The 22,930-nt window shown below is 46.0% G+C and overlaps 1 protein-coding gene across 2 annotated transcripts in view; it reads right to left on the bottom strand.

Annotated features, from left to right (window-relative positions):
* The window catches only part of GAK (cyclin G associated kinase), a 136,620-nt gene extending 116,133 nt beyond the window's left edge, over window positions 1–20,487 (bottom strand). Inside the window, exon 1 of one of the 2 annotated variants that reach the window (XM_074953611.1) lies at window positions 20,231–20,487. In XM_074953611.1, coding sequence (XP_074809712.1) covers window positions 20,231–20,372 — 142 coding nt within the window. In that variant the 5' untranslated portion in view covers window positions 20,373–20,487. The remainder of the gene's footprint in view (window positions 1–20,230) is intronic. The other variant, XM_074953612.1, reaches the window with a different exon arrangement.
* Between the last annotated feature and the right edge of the window lie 2,443 nt (window positions 20,488–22,930).

The following is a 22,930-nucleotide window of genomic DNA, read 5'->3' as shown; positions in this document are numbered from 1 at the left end:
CACATGACTTATGAGGAGAGGCTGAGGGAACTGGGGATGTTTAGTCTACGGAAGAGAAGAATAAGGGGGGGATTTGATAGCTGCTTTCAACTACCTGAAAGGATGGATCTAGACTGTTCTCAGTGGTAGCAGATGACAGAACAAGGAGTAATGGTCTCAAGTTGCAGTGTGGGAGATTTAGGTTGGATATTAGGAAAAACTTTTTCACTAGGAGGGTGGTGAAACACTGGAATGCGTTACTTAGGGAGGTGATGGAATCTCCTTCCTTAGAAGTTTTTAAGGTCAGGCTTGACAAAGCCCTGGCTGGGATGATTTAATTGGGGATTGGTCCTGCTTTGAGCAGGGGGTTGGACTAGATGACCTCCTGAGTTCCCTTCCAACCCTGATATTCTATGATTCTATGGTGCTGAGATACAGCAGGCAGAGACAAGAATGCCTCATGCTAAGGGCATATGTGGGGGGGGAGGTAGGGGGGTGCCTCACAACCCTGGGTACCTCTGGGGAGCTCACAGTAGGGACTAGCATTATATAGATATGACAGTACTGGTGAACCATGCAGTAGTCATGCAGGAGAATAAATTAATTCTGTCCTTGGAGTGAAGCCCATTACTGGACATTTCTGGTCCAGTTTAGTGATGTGAAACAGCAGCAGCAGAGCCTGCCCAAAAGCAGGGGGGAGGGGAGGGGGAAGGAGACAGGGCCCTCCGCCCTCATCCCTCATCTCCCGCCGAAGGCCCCGCCCCCGGCCAAGCTGGAAGCCAGACCAGGCTGGGAGCTATGCATGGCCCCTCTACCTGCCCGGGGTGGAAGGTTAAGAGCAGCCCCCAGCTTGTGTCCTAGCCCAGGGCAAGTGGAGGGTCCACAGCACCCCACAGCTGCTTGGGCTCCCCGGCTGGGCTACAGCTGCCAGACTGGCCGGGATGGGTGGGATCCCTGCTGAAAAGTGGTAGGGCCATGGTTCTCTGATCCCACCCCACCCCGATCCCGGTGCCCCTGATGTGAAGTACTATTTTTGTTAATCGTTATATTTAAAATTGCTCCAAATTATTATAGTCCTTTGAAACATGCCATGTTTGGAGAGGTGGGGACACCACCTACACTAGCTGAGTCAGCCCATATGTGAACAATTAGAACTCTGTTATTGCCCTTTAAAAACATACCGAGAGACATACAGCATGAAGAGTTGCTCTTCAGAATAAAGACTTATGTTCTTCAGTCAGCACATGAACAGACTCCCAGCACATTTTTAAAAAAAAAAAAAAAACCTACTGCAAACTTAGTTTTCTGAAAGGCACTACAAGTGCAGGTAGAAGGCCAACCGTAAGGCTGTTCTTGAAGATCAGCCAAGCTGTATGCATTTGAAGAGACGCTACAGATAGGTTTTGGAATAGCAGCTATGTTAGTCTGTATCCGCAAAAAGATCAGGAGTACTTGTGGCACCTTATAGACTAACAAATTTATTTGAGCATAAGCTTTCGTGAGCTACAGTTCACTTCATCGGATGCATTCATCTTAGAAACATGTGTCTGAAACTACAGCTGAGAAAGCAACAAGCTGCTTCAAGGAACTGAAAGGGGTTAGAACCAAACACATTTTATGAGCCCATGCTCGCTGAACTGCTGCAACTCTGCTGCTTTTAATACAGAAGTCTAACACTGCAGGGATACTCTTCACGGGTAAGTCTGCTTTGTATTAAGTTTTCAAATAAAATAAAGCCAGATCATGCTAAACTCCATCCACTGTCACATAATGAGTTAATAGTGAATAAAGTAGCTAGAAGTCAGAGATGACCAGAGTACGCAACCAGTCAGCTTGACACTACCAGAAAACAGACTCCGATTCACAGAATTTTGTAGTTTCACCGTAATGACTGTGGAACCCCCACTTGTCATGGTTGCAGGACACCTCACTTTTGACCCCTCTCAGGTGTTAGGCTCTGTACCTTCACTTATCTCAGGAGAGAAACCCGGCATTCTCCCATTCCTGGGCTAGGCACAACTGAGTTCAGTGCTTCCCTTTGGGAGTTATCAGTGGTTAATACAGGTGATCAGAGAGTTTTTTCAAATCAAACAAAGCTTAAGCATTTTAACACAATAAATCAGTCATGATTATCTTACTATAGTCCTGTTTTACCCCAAACCCCAACCTCTGGAATATGGGTGTTAGTCTGCTCCCCAACAGTGTCTGCCTCAGTCTCCCCTGTCTGTCAGGGACTCCCTTTTTAAAACTAACCAAAGGCTTTAATTCTCTCCTGTATCTGCTGAACCTGGTTACACCAGGTCCAATGGCTCAGCTCCCTACCCAAATGTACACTCTGCATGCCTCTTATCCCTTTAAGAGTTTACCATGAGATGTGAATAGCAGGATCCAACATCCCCCACTGAGTCTTATGACAAACCTGCTAGTGAATTAGCATAATATAGGCATATAGTAAACACCATAATACCTGGTCAAGATATAATATTTGTAAGTTACAGGTCAGCCCCATGTCCTTTACACCACTGGAAAGAAATTAATTTGCTAAAAACCATAAAGCAAGAGTAAAGCATCGGAGGAGGACAATTTAGACTAGGTATACAAGCAGTCATTTTGAATAAGTTGGAACTTGCTTGAAAATCATGAGTTATAAATATGAATAGAACTTGAACCTTAGAAGTTAAGTTCCATTTACTTTGATCAAGGCATGCATATTTTCATTTTTTTTTTTTATGGAAATTAAGGTGACATCTATAGAAGTATGGCAAGAATTACTTTCAAACACAAAGTCTTGGTTTGAATGACAAGCTTTAAATTAAGTGCATTTTTGGAGTTTCCCCTGAAAAGCAATGGTTTAGAACAAGGGAAGAGAGGTTTTCCAAAAACCAAAATTTCAAGTTATTTAAGTGTTGCAGAACACTGAGCACTATATTTTGCCATCTCTGACTTTACAATTTCAATTTAGCATTTCATATGGAACTGCTACATGTTCTGTTCATCGTAACAAAATGGTAATCCACTACAGTGAGATTTCATGTTACTATTACAGCTTGATGGAGAAGCGTAGATACCAGTGGGAGTTTTGAGTGCATTTTGGAGTGCTGTAGGTGACTGGAGCGGAGTATTAGCAAGGTTCTTAAGCAGTGGGTCTTAAATATTTGTACTGTGGACCACTTGAGAGCTGTTCCTATGGAACAACTCCCCTCTCTACATCGCAATATTCCACTTTAATTGAAGCAAATACTGTGAAGGCCCCTTCTCTGAAGCAGCCCATTAGACTTAAATTATGCACTAAGGGTTCACAATTTATGCAGCAGTATTACAATATTAGTCTCAGGGGAAAGATAATTATTAAAATGGCGTTGAAAGTACGTGAGTAAATTAGGGGCTAACGTCTTTACAAGAATATTGTAGTTATAAAAAACCTCATGCACTAGAAACAGAAAACTCAAGAGTTGGGAATTGAACCGCAGAGAAACCCAAACTTCAAACACTGTAGAAGAGTCAAGTTGCCACAGCATGGCTGGTGACATCTTCAATCTGGAAGCATCACTACCAACAGTCTGGTACAATGACTGAACCACTGCCATCATTTTGTCTCATCTTCAATGTATTTTCATAACGAGTTTAAAAATCTGCTGCAGCTGTGGACTAAGCTTACACTGAGAAACTTGTACAGACATGTGCAGTACGAATTGTAAGTATATTTTCCCACCACAGTAAGCTTTTCTCTTTTCAATTCAGAAGCATGATTTAGTTATCTAGGACAAAAAGGTTTCTTTATACTAGTTCTCTATTCAACAATATTCTATAACTGGTACTACATGAAGTCCCATTAAAGAATGGAGAAGGATGCCATTATCTCATCAGCAATTTCGAACAGTAGGTCTCTCTATAAACAGTGTGTGGTTGTAGCGGCCACTAAAGTTCTAAACATGATTAAAAGGGAGGAAGCATTTGGAAGAGGAGGAGGTGTCATGGACTAAATGAAACTTAAGGATGGAAAAATTGTCTCACAATGTATTTTAGCACCTGGAAGCAAAGAGGCAACAACATGAGTAGCTGGAGAACCACCAGGTTATGGGTTGAGTTTAGTTGGAAGGAGGAAATAGGAGCACTGATATGACAGGCTTACATTTTGCAGACAGCTTTCTCCCCACTAAATAAAAGATGAACGAGAATAATTAAGATGGGGCGGTCAATATCTGAGGGAGTAAGACGATGGGAGCGAGGGGTCCATGGACAGGCTTTAATTTTATATCCATTGCCCCAGACTCAGCAGGTAGGAGACTGAAGCTAGTCTCCGTGTGCGGGCAAGCATGCAAAGGAGAGTTTAGTAAGGAAAGACTTGGTGGGTTATATGTTGGGGATGAGCCCACAGGATTGGAAATAGACAATGAGTTCGAGTTTGCCCTTTTCTCTAGCCTTGCTAGGTGAGAGGCTGGGGCCATATTGGTAATCTTCTTCATGTGCAGGTGGGATTCATAAAGGAAGAGATCTATCTGGGAGAAGAGTACCACTAAGGCAGCACTAACTAAAGCACTAATGGTTCAGTGTCTACCCTAGCCGTGCTTTCTCACTTTTTGAAAAACTGTGATACCGTTTCATATCCACACTGTTCTGAACCACTGCCACTGCAGCAATTCCCACCCACCACCACCCTGTAGTGTAGGACAATGCTCTGGACCCATCTCAGTCTAAACCATTTCAGTGATGTCCACACAGTACAAGCTTTCCCTTGCTTCATCCCAAGTAATACTGATGCCCGTTCTGCATCTCATACAGCTGCATGTCCTCTGCTTCCCCACTTCCCAGCCACTCTGTCCCTTTCCTGCCAAACTCCTAAAATGGTGTCAGAAAAACTGAAGAAACAGAAAATGGTAGAAAAACCGCTTCCCACCTCCCCCACCCCCTTCATGTGGACACAGATGAGCTTATGTGATCCATGGCAAAAAGGTGCATTACAAACCCAACGCACACACAGTGTCACAATATCTCCCAAAGCAGCTATAGCCCAGGGAAAGAAACAAAGACAGGGTCTTGCAAGTCCTGTGTCCCAGACCAGACATTTTCCCAGGGCACCAGACTCAGCAACCTTGTCTCTCATTTCTATATGGGGAACAAAAGCAGCAGCTATAAGAAGCCTTTAAAGTTCCATGACCTCCTTCAGCTCTGGAACTGGACTTTCCTCATTTGCTAAACTAGTTATAAGTCTCTCTGTATCCCATTCTTCTACCACTACATTCCTTCAGCAACCCAAGTTCAAGCTCCCTGCCAGTTTTGCTTCTAACCTTCATCCACTCCCATTTAAAACCCTCCTCCCCTCTTAACCTAACACTGTGTCCCCCACACACACATTCCAACACCAACTATTCCCCTATAAAAACAAAACTGAAAGTAGCTTACTGGTTTTATATATATATATATATATATATATATATATATACACACACACACACACACACACATATATACATATACACACACAGAGAGCTAATATAGCACTTTTGTCTCACAACAGAAATGCTGTAGACATTTTTGAAAACTAAAATTACTCTTTGCTTCTGATGAGGATTCTACTTTTCCTTCTATAGGACACTGAAGGAACTTCACAAACTTAAAGATACTCCTGTCTGAAAAATGTGTGCTCGTTACATCACCTAAGATCACTGTAACTGAAGAAAGTATGTTCCAGCTTGTTTGTTCTGCGCATTTGAGAGCACTCTGTGTTTAGTTTGTTTTCCATACTACTTCTCTCACACAATGGGAAAGAAGAATTTTTTAAAACAGGTACATATGGATGAGCTACCACCAAGTTTTCAGGGGATTCAAAGATAGTTGTATCTAAAAATATTTTACATTATTTCACTAAAATTGTCTGGATTTCATATTTACAGCATACTTTAGCAATTAATCGACATATAAAACCATTGTTTTTATAGAACAAAGCAATCTGACACGTCAGATTAAAACCTGTGCTCGTGAAACTGTGCCCTTACATACGGTGCTAATATTTTACATGATTTAAAAACGAAAACATTTAAAAAACCAAAGGTTTTGCTTTTTTGTTAATCTTGAACAAGAAAGACTATTAGTCAGTATCACTTTCTCTTTCTGAGTTTGGAATGCAAACATTGCAAGAGACCATTAAAAACCAACTAGATGAAATGGGCTTACTCACACCTTTTTAAGATGGGAAAACATTTTAAAGTTTCAAGAATCTGTGTAAAAAAAAAATCACACACACACACACACACACACACACTCTCTAAAATTTTGGGCTGGTGATGTCCCTTAAATTCACTGTGTATTGGAAAGACAGACCCTCAAAACGTTTTCGCCACCCAACTACTCTCCAAGTTTCATTAGATTTCATAATTCTTCCAAATGAAGAATTATAACAGCCAGGAAATCCCAAGTAAAGGACACTTCCCCATGCAAACTATACAAGTAAGTTTTTAAACACTGAAGTCTGCAATTACTTCTTAAAACTAAGTCACTGCAAATATTCTTTTAAGTTGTTCGGAATTTCTTTTCATGTATGCATTATAAAATGGAGATAGTATAATACCTCCTCCCCAAAGTGAAAAATGCACTGAGATTTGCACATAAAGCAATTCAACATTCTGTATGAATATAACAAGTTCTCCCCAAACTCAAAGAACTTAATCTGTGCTCTGGTCTAGGTTAGCAACAGTGATACAAGCATAGAGAAGGCTTTTGCAAACACTGGTGTTTTCAAGCCCTTGCAGGAGGTTAGACAAAGTGAGATTAAAAATCACCACCAGCCTCCAGAACTTAGTTTACACTAGCACTCCCACTACTGCTACCCCTGGTGGAGATGCACCAGTAAGAATCTTTTTATGAAATTCCCTAGTGCAAACAACACCTTGGTACAAAACAAAGTTCTGAGAGAGTTAACTAGTCAGTCTGCTAGTTTACAAATCAAACACCATGTTGTAGGCTATTTTAAGTTTATTAATGTGTTTTCCTTTAACAGTTTATCTGTGAACTGAATATCACCACACAAGAGATGCTCCACAATGCAAGAACTTGAAGTCCATTTCTAAACTTCATGTTTGTGAACAAATATCTTAAACACACAAGTTTAACCCAGTGATGTCATTTGTCCTGAGCTGCAGACAGCCTGAAACGGTCATTCATATGGATCAACTGCTCTGCCTCAGCGTTGAGAATGCAAACCTAAAAATGACCACCTTTTAGTGTCAACATCAACTACCTCACTGGGGATCGTTTCAGCAGACATCCAACTAATGCAAGAAATAGATTGGATGACTAATTTGCATGTAAAGTTGGAATTCAGCCTTTTTATGCATGACTAATATAGCGTATCCCCTCCAAATTCACACACCTTCCAAATACAGAATGCATTCTCTGGGAATTTTAGTGAAAAATCCACACCGGTGAGCGACACAGTTACACTGACCTAACCTCCGCTGTAGACAATGCTTTTCCCATCAACATAACTACCGCTTGTGGAGGTGGATTAGCTATGCTGAAGGGAGATGCTCTCCCTTCAACGTACTAGCATTTTCACTAGAGTGCCACAGTAGTGCAGCTGTGCTGCTGAAGCATTTCAAGAGTAGACAAGCGCTAAGCAACTGAAACCTTCTGAATGCCTTGTTGGCAAATTAACTTTTTATAGAGCCATTGACTCACTTGTAGATTACTCTTCAAACTATTTCAGACAACTGATGTGCCAATTTGATTTGCAAATACCCACTCATAACATTTCTATTCGTGATGCAGTATTTGTTGTGTTTTTCATATGAAGTATCTTACAACAGGATGTATAAAAACTGATTTTTAAAAATATTTTTAAATACCAGATTTTTTTTTATTGAAAATGAATTTTTAATATAAATACAGAATTTAAAAATAAATCAAATTAAATTTTAAGATGACAGCCTATATTAAAGGCCTCATGACAATTTATTAAAATGATTTAAATTAGACAAAAATAATATTAAGCTGTACATGTTTACTGCCGAGTTTTAAAAGAAAGTCAAAACACTGACCTGATGGAAGTCACTGGCTAAGCACTTGGAACCCGAGTTTGACGACATGCCAAACCAGATTTAAAAAGCAGAAGCTTCTTCAACAGATACTGAGAAAATATTTTCTTCATTTCATTCAACTACTTAAAATTCAGTGACTACTTCATCCAAAGTTAAGAAACCAATTAGGAATTAAAAAAAAAAAAAAAAAAAAATCAGGAAGGCTTGTTTTACTCTTCCAATCTAGGAATAAAACTAGGTGTGAGAAGAAAAGATCTACAAGTGCTAAAGTCCTGAAGGTTGCAGTGACAAAAGGACACAGTTAAATTCATTTACTACAAGTAATACTTTGTTTGTTTTATAAAAAAAAAAAAAAAAAAAAAACAGTTTTAAAGGCAAAACATATTTTGATAAGGAAGAAAGTTTATGTATCCACCACATTTAAGGCAGTTTTATTTAAAATGTCACTTGTGTATTTTAAACTGAATTTCAAATTTCAATCCAGCTAGAGCTTGATACAAATTGCAAGTAAAAAAATTAATCACCTAATAAATAGAAAATGGTGAATGGTACATTTCTTAACACAATAAAAAATGTAACACTTAATATTCTAAATAAATGTGAGTTAAACTACGCAACTTCTTAGATAAACGTATCCAGACAGATATAGTGTATCCTGGTAAGCAAAAAGAAGCAAACACATTTAGCGTAAAGGCTCTATTTATTTGCAAACAACATGTTTTAATGGTTGCTAACTAATAAGAATCATCCTTTCTTTAGGAAAATAAAGTAAATGCAGAACACAATTGAAAATTGATTTAAATCAGTCTACCCTGTTTTATGAATAATTTTACACCATATAACTGATCCTACTTCAAGAGGTTTCACTGGAGAATGGGATGTACACCATAAATTGGCACAGTAAACTGCCTATTGGGAACCCAATGGAGAACAGATCAATCTACACTTAAAAAGCTATAGCAGTGCAGCTGTACCTCTGTAGCGCTTTAGTGAAGATGCTACTGCGCCAACAGGAGAGTGTCTCCTGTTGTCATAGTTAATCCATCTCCATGAGAGGAGGTAGCTACGGGCAGGTCTACACTAGAAGCACTACACTGGCGCAGCTCTGCACCGCTGTGATGCATCTGGTGAAGATGCTCTATGCTGACAGGAGAGCGCTCTCCCATCTACATATGATTCAGTGTTTGCTGGCCAAACTAAAAAGAAGGACCCACTCCTAGAACTCGTCTCAAGTCCCTCCTATAGATTTCCTATGTTCTGCACCCTCATTACACAGAGGCACAATGGTAACTCAAACCCCCCAATACTGTATTACTAATATAGTAACAGGTCTATTAAGTTATTATCTCAGCACCTGCTCATGCCATACACCAGACACACCAAGATAATCGGACCTAGGGACCTAAAGTTAGGCTTTTAAGTCTGTAATTCTGCAACTGCCAGATTTCAAGAATGATGAATATCTAAGACCTCCCTCTGACCTCAATGGGACTTCAAATCTGAAAGTTAATGCTGGAATGTCCATACCAAAATTTCAACTTCCTTGTCCTCCCTTTTTGCTGAAAAGCATGACATTTGTTAACATGCATTTCTTTTTACATGAAAAGCAAGCTTTAAATACAGGAATGTTATGCCTCACAACATAGCCTTCCCAGCCCACAACATGAGGCACTGGATAAACACATTTTTGAAACCAAACTGGCAACTAAACAACCCTGTTTATAAACGGTTTTCTAGAATAGTACTAATCCTTTCAGATTTTCATGAAGGCTGGGCCTCAGATTCCACTACCATAAAAATGCCTTTATTCTTTGTCACCCTCCCATTCCTGCAGTATTGTATTGCCAAGAAAAAAAAAAAAATATATCAATGGTCCTACAGATTTCCTGTTTCCCCTCAGTCTGAGCTCTGACCAGATATATTTATTTCCCTGCCTTGGTCTCTGCTCCACTCCTTTAAATACTCCACCTAACAGTACTTCAGAGACCAGGGTTCTAATATATTTCTCTTTGCTACCCACACACTGAATGGAGCTAGAAAAAGCAAAGCAAGTAATAGGGTTTCACAGGAGTAAGCCTCTAGACCAGATAGGTCAGGCACCCAAAGATCACGTGGTTGTTATAGTGAAGGGCATATTGACAGCTTGTTCTGTGAGTATGGTCATCAAGAAGCTCGCTCTCTCAGTAAGGCTGTCCCCAAAACAAGCCACATTAAAGTTAAAATCTAGACTGTAAACTATTAGGCAAAAGACCATAGCACCCTGGTTATCCCCAGGCCCACATTAATGAGAAGCATCTGTTTTATATGTTTGTGGAGCTGGAGGGAATCTAGACCTTCCAGGTTACATTACTCCTTTTAACCGTCACCAACACATGAGCAGTGTACACTATGAGCAGGCCATGAAGAGAGGTATTCACAATCTGCTAACATCTTGCAAGACTATTTAACACAAAGTAAGAGTATCCTTGCTGCCATACAAGCATTTTCCTTGAGACAAAACATTCACAGAATTCATGGAAAGTGAACCTGCATTGAAAATGCCATTGTTCCATTTCACATAGAAGCTTTAAAGATTAAAGTCTGTACTTCCCAGACTTTTTTTTTTTTTAAATTAGCAGTGGAGCCAATTTTAACCTGAAAGTTCCAAATGTATTAAGGTAAGTACTGCTCAATCGGCCATTTGCCCATGATGGAAAACAGTTTTAATAAAATAGTAATTCTGCCATAAAAATTCATTTCAAATATTACTATTTGTATTATTGTAGCACCTTGGAAGCCCACTCAGACCAGAACCCCATTGTGCTAGGTGCTGTACAAACATATCTGGCTCAAAAGTGGTTTATAAATAGCCTTTTCAGTTAAAACAGCTAATTACATATTCTACTGGTTAATCTCAAAATTAAATACTCAGTAATAGTTTAAAAATCTCACCTACCAGCAACAAAATATTTTCAAATAGACTACTGACCAGAGTTAAACACATCATAAACCTGCCAACTGTAATTTTTCTATCTATAAAAAAAAATTCCTTCTAAGGGTATTTTTCTGAGCAATCTAACAAATTAAGAATCTGCAAAAATTTCAGCAGAAGAGCTGTTTGTCCTACTCTGTTCTTTCAATTCTAAAGATCAGTTGAGAACTATCAGTTTTTAGCTCACTTGGCTCATATTAAGCCTGTATTTACTCTGTTGCTAGTGTATAGTTATATTTCCATTTTTTATTTAGTCATCACAAGACCTGAAATCATTTATGAACAGTTGTATTGTTTTTCTGACAAGGAAGCAAGTCAGCTGCTGTCACACAAACGTACCACTGAATACATTCAAATACTTGAACAACTATGCAGTCTGTAAATGTTTTAGGATACAGTTAAAGAAACACTAAAAACATCACATTGTTGCCTTATTGTTTTTGAATATGCTATTAAGAGTAGCAGAAACTGCCATTTACTGTATGTTTGGACAGTGCCTAATAAATGGTACCCTGACCTCCTGAGACTTCACGCCACTACTGCAATTAACCATAATCATTACCATCACTACCTACATTTACTGCAAGATTAGGAAAATAGCTCTAATTTTCTCAGTGTCTTTTTGGGATTTGAAAGCATTTTATCTAATGAGTATCATTTTTTGCCCTGGATAGTTAATTTCCCCTTCAGATTGTGTAGTTTGTTCAAAAGGAAACAGTGCAAAGAGAAAGCGCATTTTAAATACAGAAAGAAGGCCCCCATCCTCCTATGTGCAAGTATTTGTGAGATAGCGGCATCCACTCCAAGCCCCATTACCATCAGTGGGACGCCCACACAAGTGCAGCAGTCTGCTCTCCAGCAAAAAGATCCAGGACAGTCGCATGGTTCAGAGATAAGTGGTACCTGAATCAATTATATCTTGTGTACATTTATGGATATTCATAATTTCTTACCCTCAATGTTGCCAGCACCAGTGGAAGAAATTCTGAAAACAATCAGTAAAGGTTTATTCGTAGTTGTTCCTGCTCTGAACAATTTAGTATCTAGTACTCATGAAGACTGAATTCACAGAGCTGTTTCTGTAGAAAAAATGTACAGACTTCTTCCAGGAAACAGTTTTTATTGATAGATGGGGAGGTCAACGAAAAAGTCAATCTGTTGTCTTATACTTAGACAGTAAGATATTTGGAGCAGGGACTGGGGCTTTTTTAAGTTTGTTTTTTGTTCTGAGTTTGTATAGCATCTAACACAACGGTGTCCTGGTCCATAATAATAAATAATAGTAGTAGTAATAATGAAACATGCGGGTTAATTTCATAGTTATTCAAATGGACTTGAAACGTGTCCAGCTTCGTAGAATGAAGTGGTCAGCTTCAGGATCTGGTGGATAAGCTAAGGAATTGCTACAGAATCATAGAATATCAGGGTTGGAAGGGACCTCAGGAGGTCATCTAGTCCAATCCCCTGCTCAAAGCAGGACCAATCCCCAATTAAATCATCCCAGCCAGGGCTTTGTCAAGCCTGACCTTAAAAACCTCTTAAGGAAGGAGATTCCACCACCTCCCTAGGTAACGCATTCCAGTGTTTCACCACCCTCCTAGTGAAAACGTTTTTCCTACTATCCAACCTAAACCTCCCCCACTGCAACTTGAGACCATTACTCCTTGTTCTGTCATCTGCTACCACTGAGAACAGTCTAGATCCATCCTCTTTGGAACCCCCTTTCAGGTAGTTGAAAGCAGCTATCAAATCCCCCCTCATTCTTCTCTTCCGCAGACTATACAATCCCAGTTCCCTCAGCCTCTCCTCATAAGTCATGTGTTCCAGGCCCCTAATCATTTTTGTTGCCCTCCGCTGGACTCTTTCCAGTTTTTCCACCTCCTTCTTGTAGTGTGGGGCCCAAAACTGGACACAGTACTCCAGATGAGGCCTCACCAATGTCGAATAGAGGGGAACGATCACATCCCTCAATCTGCTGGCAATGCCCCTACATATACATCCCAAAATGCCACTGGCCTTCTTGGCAACAAGGGCACACTGTTGACTCATATCCAGCTTCTCGTCCACTGTAACCCCTAGGTCCTTTTCTGCAGAACTGCTGCTGAGCCATTCGGTCCCTAGTCTGTAGCATGGGATTCTTCCGTCCTAAGTGCAGGACTCTGCATTTGTCCTTGTTGAACCTCATCAGATTTCTTTTGGCCCAATCCTCTAATTTGTCTAGGGCCCGCTGTATCCTATCCCTACCCTCCAGCATATCTACCTCTCCTCCCAGTTTAGTGTCATCTGCAGACTTGCTGAGGCTGCAATCCACACCATCCTCCAGTTCATTTATGAAGATATTGAACAAAACCGGCCCCAGGACCGACCCTTGGGACACTCCACTTGATACCGGCTGCCAACTAGACATGGAGCCATTGATCGCTACCCGTTGAGCCCGACAATCTAGCCAGCTTTCTATCTACCTTATAGTCCATTCATCCAGCCCATACTACTTTAACTTGCTGGCAAGAATACTGTGGGAGACCGTGTCAAGAGTTTTGCTAAAGTCAAGGAACAACACGTCCACCGCTTTCCCCTCATCCACAGAGCCAGTTATCTCATCATAGAAGGCAATTAGATTAGTCAGGCATGACTTGCCCTTGGTGAATCCATGCTGACTTTTCCTGATCACTTTCCTCTCATTTAAGTGCTTCAGAATTGATTCCTTGAGGACCTGCTCCATGATTTTTCCAGGGACTGAGGTGAGGCTGACTGGCCTGTAGTTCCCAGGATCCTCCTCCTTCCCTTTTTTAAAGATGGGCACTTCATTAGCCTTTTTCCAGTCGTCCGGGATTTTCCCCGATCGCCCTGAGTTTTCAAAGATAATGGCCAGTGGCTCTGCAATCACATCCGCCAACTTCTTTAGCACTCTCAGATGCAGCCCCATGGACTTGTGCTCGTCCAGCTTTTCTAAATAGTCCCAAACCACTTCTTTCTCCACAGAGGGCTGGTTCCTCCTCCCCATGCTGTGCTGCCCAGTGCTGTAGTCTGGGAGCTGACCTTGTTCGTGAAGAAAGAGGCAAAAAAGGCATTGAGTACTTCAGCTTTTTCCACATCCTCTGTCACTAGGTTGCCTCCCTCATTCAGTAAGGGGCCCACACTTTCCTTGACTTTCTTCTTGTTGCTAACATACCTGATGAAACCCTTCTCGTTACTCTTAACATCTCTTGCTAGCTGCAACTCCAGGTGTGATTTGGCCTTCCTGATTTCACTCCTGCATGCCCGAGCAATATTTTTATACTCTTCCCTGGTCATTTGTCCAATCTTCCACTTCTTGTAAGCTTCTTTTTTGTGTTTAAGATCAGCAAGGATTTCACTGTTAAGCCAAGCTGGTCGCCTGCCATATTTACTATTCTTTCTACACACGGGATGGTTTGTCCCTGTAACCTCAATAAGGATTCTTTAAAATACAGCCAGCTCTCCTGGACTCCTTTCCCCCTCATGTTATTCTCCCAGGGGATCCTGCCCATCAGTTCCCTGAGGGAGTCAAAGTCTGCTTTTCTGAAGTCCAGGGTCCATATTCTGCTGCTTTCCTTTCCTCCTTCTGTCAGGATCCTGAACTCGACCATCTCATGGTCACTGCCTCCCAGGTTCCCATCCCATGGTCACTGCCTCCCAGGTTCCCATCCACTTTTGCTTCCCCTACGAATTCTTCCCGGTTTGTGGGCAGCAGGTCAAGAAGAGCTCTGCCCCTAGTTGGTTCCTCCAGCACTTGCACCAGGAAATTGTCCCCTACATTTCCAAAAACTTCCTGGATTGTCTGTGCACCGCTGTATTGCTCTCCCAGCAGATATCAGGGTGACTGAAGTTTCCCCGTGAGAACCAGGGCCTGCGATCTAGTAACTTCTGTGAGTTGCTGGAAGAAAGCCTCGTCCACCTCATCCCCCTGGTCCAGTGGTCTATAGCAGACTCCCACCACGACATCACCCTTGTTGCTCACACTTCTAAACTTAATCCAGAGACACTCAAGTTTTTCTGCAGTTTCATGCCGGTGCTCTGAGCAGTCATACTGCTCCCTTACATACAGTGCAACTCCCCCACCTTTTCTGCCCTGCCTGTCCTTCCTGAACAGTTTATATCCATCCATGACAGTACTCCAGTCATGTGAGTTATCCCACCAAGTCTCTGTTATTCCAATCACATCATAATTCCTTGACTGTGCCGGGACTTCCAGTTCTCCCTGCTTGTTTCCCAGGCTTTCCCATACACTCAAGTCTCATATTTAGGCTTAAAATCATCATCATTTAAAGTAAGCTATCCAAATGGCAAAATGCAAAATATGGGGCCCAATCCTTCAAAGGTTCTCAGCTCTTTCTACAAGGTACTTAGTGCTCTGAATTCCTACTTAATGCAAACAGAGGGAACCATAAACTCTAACAAAAACGTACGTAACCTAACTGCCACTGAACAAAGTTAGCCTGGTGATCGGTGACGTAAAAATCAAATGCAGGCAGGGGGCACTTAGATGTTAGGAGTCTCAAAAGGGAATAGTACAAGATAAGATAACTTGGTTAAAAAAAAAAACAAGTCAGGAACCTTATTTGTAAGTACTGAAGAGAAAGCTAATTGACCACAGTTATGTTTGTTCTTACCAGGAGGCCCCTGAAACACAGTCTCAGAGCCGAGATCAATCCTGCTTTAGGCAATGAAACAGGAGAAAGTTCAAAGGACAGAAAATAATTCCTGATTTAAGTGTGGTAATAGCAGGAGGAGGAAAATGCTTACAACCATCAAAGCATTTACAAGAGAGCATACTTTACAACAATACTTTACGCAGCAGAAATCTGTGCACTCTGCAAAGAAAGGGCATATGTCTTCTGGGATGTGTTGGCAGCCGGTTGGCTCTTGGACAAGTTTAGAAAAGACCAAGTAAGAGTTTCCTAAAATAATTTTGGAATTAAAAGCAACTCAGAGGCAGACCTCTTTTTGAAGCCCACTTAAGGCAGGTCTAAATTAACTCTTACCACTCAAGAGAGAGATCTTGGAGTCATTGTGGATAGTTCTCTGAAAATATCCACTCAGTGTGCAGCGGCAGTCAAAAAAGCGATCAGAATGTTGGGAATCCTTAGGAAAGGGACAGATAATAAGACAGAAAATATCATATTGCCTCTATATAAATCCATGGTATGCCCACATCTTGAATACTGTGTGCAGATGTGGTCACCCCATCTCAAAAAAGATATATTGGAATTGGAAAAGGTTCAGAAAAGGGCACCAAAAATTTTTACAGATATGGAACGGCTTCCGTATGAGGAGAGATTGATAAGACTGACACTTTTCAGCTTGGAAAAGAGACGGCTAAGGGGAGATATGATTGAGGTCTATAAAATCATGACTGGTGTGGAGAAAGTAGATAAGGAATGTTGTTTAATATTTCTCATAACACAAGAATTAGGGGTCACCAAATAAAATTAATAGGCAGCAAGTTTAAAAAACAAACAAAAGGAAATATTTCTTCACACAACGCACAGTCAACCTGTGGAACTCTTTGCCAGAGGATGTTGTGAAGGCCACGACTAGAACAGGGTTCAAAAAAGAACTAGATAAGTTCAAGGAGGACAGGTCAATCAATGGCTATTAGCCAGGATGGGCAGGGATGGTGTCCCTAGCCTCTGTTTGTCAGAAGCTGGGAATGGGCGACAGGGGATGGATCCACTGATGATTACCTGTTCGGTTCATTCCCTCAGAAGCACCTGGCATTGGCCACTGTCAGAAGACAAGATACTGGGCTAGACAGACCTTTGTTTTGACCCTGTATGGCCATTTGTGTGTTCTCTTACAAGTGTCTTTCTTCCTTTAATTCTCCTGTATTGTTCCCTGAACACCGATGAGTTTATCCCCAATTAAAATTGTACATACCAGCCACCACAACTTGATAGTTTGATGTACAGTGAGGGCTCACTGAACATATTTATGGTGCACTCTGACAAATAATCATGACAACAGTGCTTGACAAGTAGCAGTAAAGATTTACTTAAGGTTGAATTGGAGTTTACACTTTAGCCTGGTTTTCAGATACTCATCATCACTACCTCAAAAAATTTTCTTTTCTACTGTATTTTCCATTTTTGGGCTAAGGCCAAAAGGGATTTGAAAATTAGAAGAAGATCAAATTTGCCAATTTGAGTAATAAGATGGTGGAGGAAGACAACTTTCAGCTATTGGAAATTATTCTATATACACTTGCACACACAACTAAAACAGTCACCTTGGAAAGCTGCGACTTTCTACTACAAAGATCTATGACAATTATAACAGTGCAAACTTATAATTTAGGAATTTTTTCACCGTGAAGGTTATACCTCAAATGGGGCTTCTGGGCATTACTGCAATACACACTATCAGCAGCAGCAACCTGCATAAACTCACCCAGCAGATTAAAAATATATCATGAAGTTAGAAGACAGATTAACATTTTACTTTCTTCCAACAAAGAAAACAACATGAAAGTTTATATGATGTTAACATTACAATTTTTATCCTTCAGAACTTTCTCTGAGATATCTTACCTCCTCCACACTACATTTATAGAACATTATAGATAGTGTTCGATGTAAATTTTTTAAATAAAACAGGTACATTTCAGCCTCAGATACCCACCTACAATTTCCAATGAAAACTGCACAAATATATGCAACAGCAATAATGAGTCTTATGTGTGCATTGTAGACAAGTTAACTCCTAGAACCAAATCATATATCCTGACTTGAATGTTTAAAATTAGTAACATTAGTATACCTTTTTTGCACTGAACAGCTTAACAAGTAATAAGGTACAGAACACTATAGTTTATAGCCTTGGTGCAATTTTTTTGTTAGATGTGCAAGTGTGAATATTTCTTTCCATTCCTGATTACACCACTAGATTTAATAAATATTTTAGAATACTTCTACTGTGTAAAAAAGAAGTTAAGATACACACTTGCAGATTAGATATCGAGCAGCTAAAATAGTTTGCACCAAAAGCAACACGCTCATTTCTCCAGGTCAGGGTCTCAAACCTTTTCATATTGTGAACCACTTCTTTACATCTATTCCTCCTATTAGATCTATCTCTCTCAAGACCCTGCAGACCACCTCTCATCCCATTTGCAAAACATAACATCCCTGGTACCACAACAGCAAATACTTTTACAGAAATGAAATGTCAAAGAAGCATTTAACATATTTTAGCAACCATATGGAAGTAAAGGAAGCCAGCATCTTGTGACCAGATAATTCTGCAGACCACTAGCAATCAGTTAACGGCCCACACCACGGCTTCAGATCAGAAAAGATACCGCCACATTTCATCCCGGTCCCACAAATCTAAGGGTATATCCCACCCCTGCTGATGTGGGGGGGTAGGAAAGAGAAACTATCAACAGCAATATGCCAAAGGCAAAACTTGGAAAGGGAGCCAGCCTTCATTCTGGAAGAGGAAGGGAAAAGATGGGTTATTTGTGAGGGGGAGTCACGGCTCTATCACCTTGCACGGACTCGTGAGGGGTTCAGCGCAGTCTCTAGCAATGCTGTGTACAGAGCGGATCGCTTATGTCGCTGTTTGCGCCTCTATAAGACTAACCCCGCCGAACATGGCACACGGGGCCGGCGCTGGCCTGGAGGGACGCGGGGGGAGGGATGTGCAGCGCCCGGCACACGGGGCCGGCGCTGGCCTGGAGGGGGGGGGGGGAATGTGCAGCGCCCGGCGCACGGGGCCGGCGCTGGCCGGGGCCGGGGCCGGGGCCGGGGGGATGTGCAGCGCCCGGCGCACGGGGCCGGCGCTGGCCGGGGCCGGGGCCGGGGCCGGGGGGATGTGCAGCGCCCGGCGCACGGGGCCGGCGCTGGCCGGGGCCGGGGCCGGGGCCGGGGGGATGTGCAGCGCCCGGCGCACGGGGCCGGCGCTGGCCGGGGCCGGGGCCGGGGCCGGGGGGATGTGCAGCGCCCGGCGCACGGGGCCGGCGCTGGCCGGGGCCGGGGCCGGGGCCGGGGGGATGTGCAGCGCCCGGCGCACGGGGCCGGCGCTGGCCGGGGCCGGGGCCGGGGGGATGTGCAGCGCCCGGCGCACGGGGCCGGCGCTGGCCGGGGCCGGGGCCGGGGGGATGTGCAGCGCCCGGCGCACGGGGCCGGCGCTGGCCGGGGCCGGGGCCGGGGGGATGTGCAGCGCCCGGCGCACGGGGCCGGCGCTGGCCGGGGCCGGGGCCGGGGGGATGTGCAGCGCCCGGCGCACGGGGCCGGCGCTGGCCGGGGCCGGGGCCGGGGGGATGTGCAGCGCCCGGCGCACGGGGCCGGCGCTGGCCGGGGCCGGGGCCGGGGGGATGTGCAGCGCCCGGCGCACGGGGCCGGCGCTGGCCGGGGCCGGGGCCGGGGGGATGTGCAGCGCCCGGCGCACGGGGCCGGCGCTGGCCGGGGCCGGGTCGGGGGGATGTGCAGCGCCCGGCACACTGGGCCGGCGCTGGCCGGGGGGACGGGCAGCGCCCGGCACACGGGGCCGGCGCTGGCCGGGGGGACGGGCAGCGCCCGGCACACGGGGCCGGCGCTGGCCGGGGCCAGGGCCGGGGGGACGTGCAGCGCCCGGCGCACGGGGCCGGCGCGGGCCGGGGCCAGGGCCGGGGGGACGGGCAGCGCCCGGCACACGGGGCCGGCGCGGGCCGGGGCCAGGGCCGGGGGGACGGGCAGCGCCCGGCACACGGGGCCGGCGCGGGCCGGGGCCAGGGCCGGGGGGACGGGCAGCGCCCGGCACACGGGGCCGGCGCGGGCCGGGGCCAGGGCCGGGGGGACGGGCAGCGCCCGGCACACGGGGCCGGCGCGGGCCGGGGCCAGGGCCGGGGGGACGGGCAGCGCCCGGCGCACGGGGCCGGCGCTGGCCGGGGCCGGGGGGATGTGCAGCGCCCGGCGCACGGGGCCGGCGCTGGCCGGGGCCGGCCGGGGCCGGGGGGATGTGCAGCGCCCGGCGCACGGGGCCGGCGCTGGCCGGGGCCGGGTCGGGGGGATGTGCAGCGCCCGGCGCACGGGGCCGGCGCTGGCCGGGGCCGGGTCGGGGGGATGTGCAGCGCCCGGCGCACGGGGCCGGCGCTGGCCGGGGCCGGGTCGGGGGGATGTGCAGCGCCCGGCACACGGGGCCGGCGCTGGCCGGGGACGGCGGGGGGGGGCGGGGGGATGTGCAGCGCCCGGCACCTGCCCCGCAGGAGGGCCCGGCCCAAGGGCGGCGGCCCTGCCCCCCTCACCTTCGGCGATGACCCTCTTGATCCGCAGCTTCATGTCCCCCAGCTCCACCGTCTGCCCCACGAAGTCGTTGTGGTCGCGGCTGGCGGCCCCCAGGGAGCCGGGCCCCGCCAGGAAGTCCCAGGCCGACTGCAGCAGCGACATGGTCCCGCCGGGCTAATGGGGGAGCCGGACCGGCTTCGGCTACCTCGGAACAACAACACCCGAGCCCGCCCCGCCGGCCACCGTACCCCGCCGGCGCCCACTTCCGTGAATGTTGCGTCATGTATGACCTCACCGCCCCGCCTCCATTGTGCCCTCCCGGCTGCGGCCACCCGAGCCACGCCCCTTTGTCGGAGCCACGCCCCCCGACCCTGATCCCGACAGTCTCGCGGCAGGGGCGGCGGTTATATTGCGGCGCGGGGGGAGGGAGGATGTGAACTCTGGCCGGTTTATGCGGCCTAGCCTCGTTACCTGCCACTGACTCCCAGGCGCCCGCTCCCGGGGCAATCCCCTCATGGGGGAGTGCACTTACTGGGAGCACGCCGGAGGCATGTGCACACTGGTGTGGGGGGATGTGCACGGGGGGGGATACCCATAATGTGGGGGGAATGGGTGCAGGAGGAGACCCATGTTGTGGGGGGGGAAGACTCATGGTATGGGGGGATGTGCGCAGTGGGGGGAAGACCCATGGTGTGGGGGGATGTGTGCAGGGGGAGACCCAGGGTGTGGGGGGATGTGCAGGGGGGGGAGACCGAGGGTGTGGGGGGGATGTGCGCAGTGGGGGGGGAGACCCATGGTGTGGGGGGATGTGCACGGGGGGGGGAGACCCATGGTGTGGGGAGATGTGTGCGGTGGGGGGGAGAACCATGGTGTGGGGGGGATGGGTGCAGGGGGAGACCCATGTTGTGTGGAGGGAAGACCCAGGGTGTGGGGGGATGTGCATGGGGGGGGAGACCCATGGTGTGGGGGGATGTGCACGGGGGGGGGAGAACCGTGGGGGGGATGGGTGCAAGGGGAGACCCATGTTGTGGGGGGAAGACCCATGGTGTCAGAGGATGTGCACAGTGGGTGCAAGGGGAGATCCATGGTATGGGGGGATGTGCGCAGTGGGTGCAAGGGGGGACCCATGGTGTGGGGGGATGTGCGCAGTGGGTGCAGGAGAAGACCCATGGTGTGGGGGGATGTGCGCAGTGGGTGCAGGGGAAGACCCATGGTGTGGGAGGATGTGTGCAGTGGATGGGGGGGAAGACCCATGGTGTGGGGGGATGTGCACCTGGGGTGAATGTGCACACACGGGGGTGGGGATGGGGAAGGACTGGAGGGGGTGGAATGGGGGGAACCCATGCTGGGGAGAGGCACATGCACACCACATGTATGTTTGTGGGTAACCCATTCCTGAGGGGATCAACTCACCTGAAGGATGGGAGGAGACCCCCTCACCTTGGGTTGTGTATGGCAGAACCCCCTTACCTATGGCTGCACTCACCTGCGGGAGGGGGGGAATTAATGGGGGGTTCACACTGGGTGTGTGGGAGGGGACTCAGTCACCTCAGGACAGAAGGGGCGGGGAGGAACACATTCAGAGCTGCAGGAGAACCAGAATTTGCATCTTTGACGCTGGCAGAAAAGGTGCCAGCTCATGCCAAGGCCCCAGGCCTTACTGAACAATGACAAATGCATAGCTGGAAACCAGTCTGCTTAAGTGTATCGTTTAAATAGATATTAGAGTTTTGAGAATGTGTTTAGACTTAATGGAATGCTTGTAGGATGCTGCATATATTAATCCTTATTATATCTGTGTCCCATGTTATAAGGTAATGTTTAAATGTTTGCTCTGTCACCATAAAAATATTTGCTAGGACTGTAAATCCCACACAGTCAGAGGAGAAACATTACGAAAGGTGAAATACTAGTTTACCACAAAAGCTGTTACCACCTCCCCAACAAACGAAGGTCTACAGACATCAGACAAGCCGTTGTGGACAAAATAGTTTGATTGCTTTGCCTGCACCCCGGAAGAGGGTAGGTGCCCAAGCCCTCATCCCCTCACAGTTGGAATGCTGGGGGAAAGAAATAAAAATGCCTGCTAAGGAGAAATTGGTATCTTTATGCTGTCTGGACTCTGAGAGGCAAAGATTTCTAAACACAAGAAGGAGATCCCCATGCCGTTTCGCTTGGGTTACCCCTAAAGAACGTAAAAGCTTGTTTCTCATATAAGCTTATGTTATCTTTTGAACTGAAGATTGTACCTCATTTGTTTGTGTATATTTATGTCCTTTAACTTCGTAAATACCTGTCATTTCTTTTTCTTCGTTAATAAACCTTCAGTTAGTATGTTACAGGATTGGTTACAGGCTTTGTCTTTGGATTGAGATCGAAGTACTGTACAGTTGACCTGGAGTAAGTGACTGGTCCTTTGGGACTGGGAGTAACCTGAACATTACTCCTGGGGGAATTCTGCACAAATTCATGTTGCTCACAGATGACTTTGCTTCCCCGCAGAAAAATGACTTTTACAGGAAAGCAAAGGGAAGCTGCAAGAGCAGTCATGCACCACTCCCTAGCTGCGCAGGTACATTGTTTCAGACAACCGGAGCAGCTGGCAGAGCTGGGGACACTCCAGCCAGTGGCTCCTCCCCTGAGCTGGGATCAGCTGCTAGTCCCTGCTGGGCTGCAGGCAGGAGAGGATGGGACTTCCTCCTCCCCTGCAAGGAGTGGCT

This window comes from Natator depressus, chromosome 5, assembly GCF_965152275.1.
Source record: "Natator depressus isolate rNatDep1 chromosome 5, rNatDep2.hap1, whole genome shotgun sequence".
Taxonomy (NCBI): domain Eukaryota; kingdom Metazoa; phylum Chordata; order Testudines; family Cheloniidae; genus Natator; species Natator depressus.
This window is presented reverse-complemented; position numbering and strand designations above follow the sequence as displayed.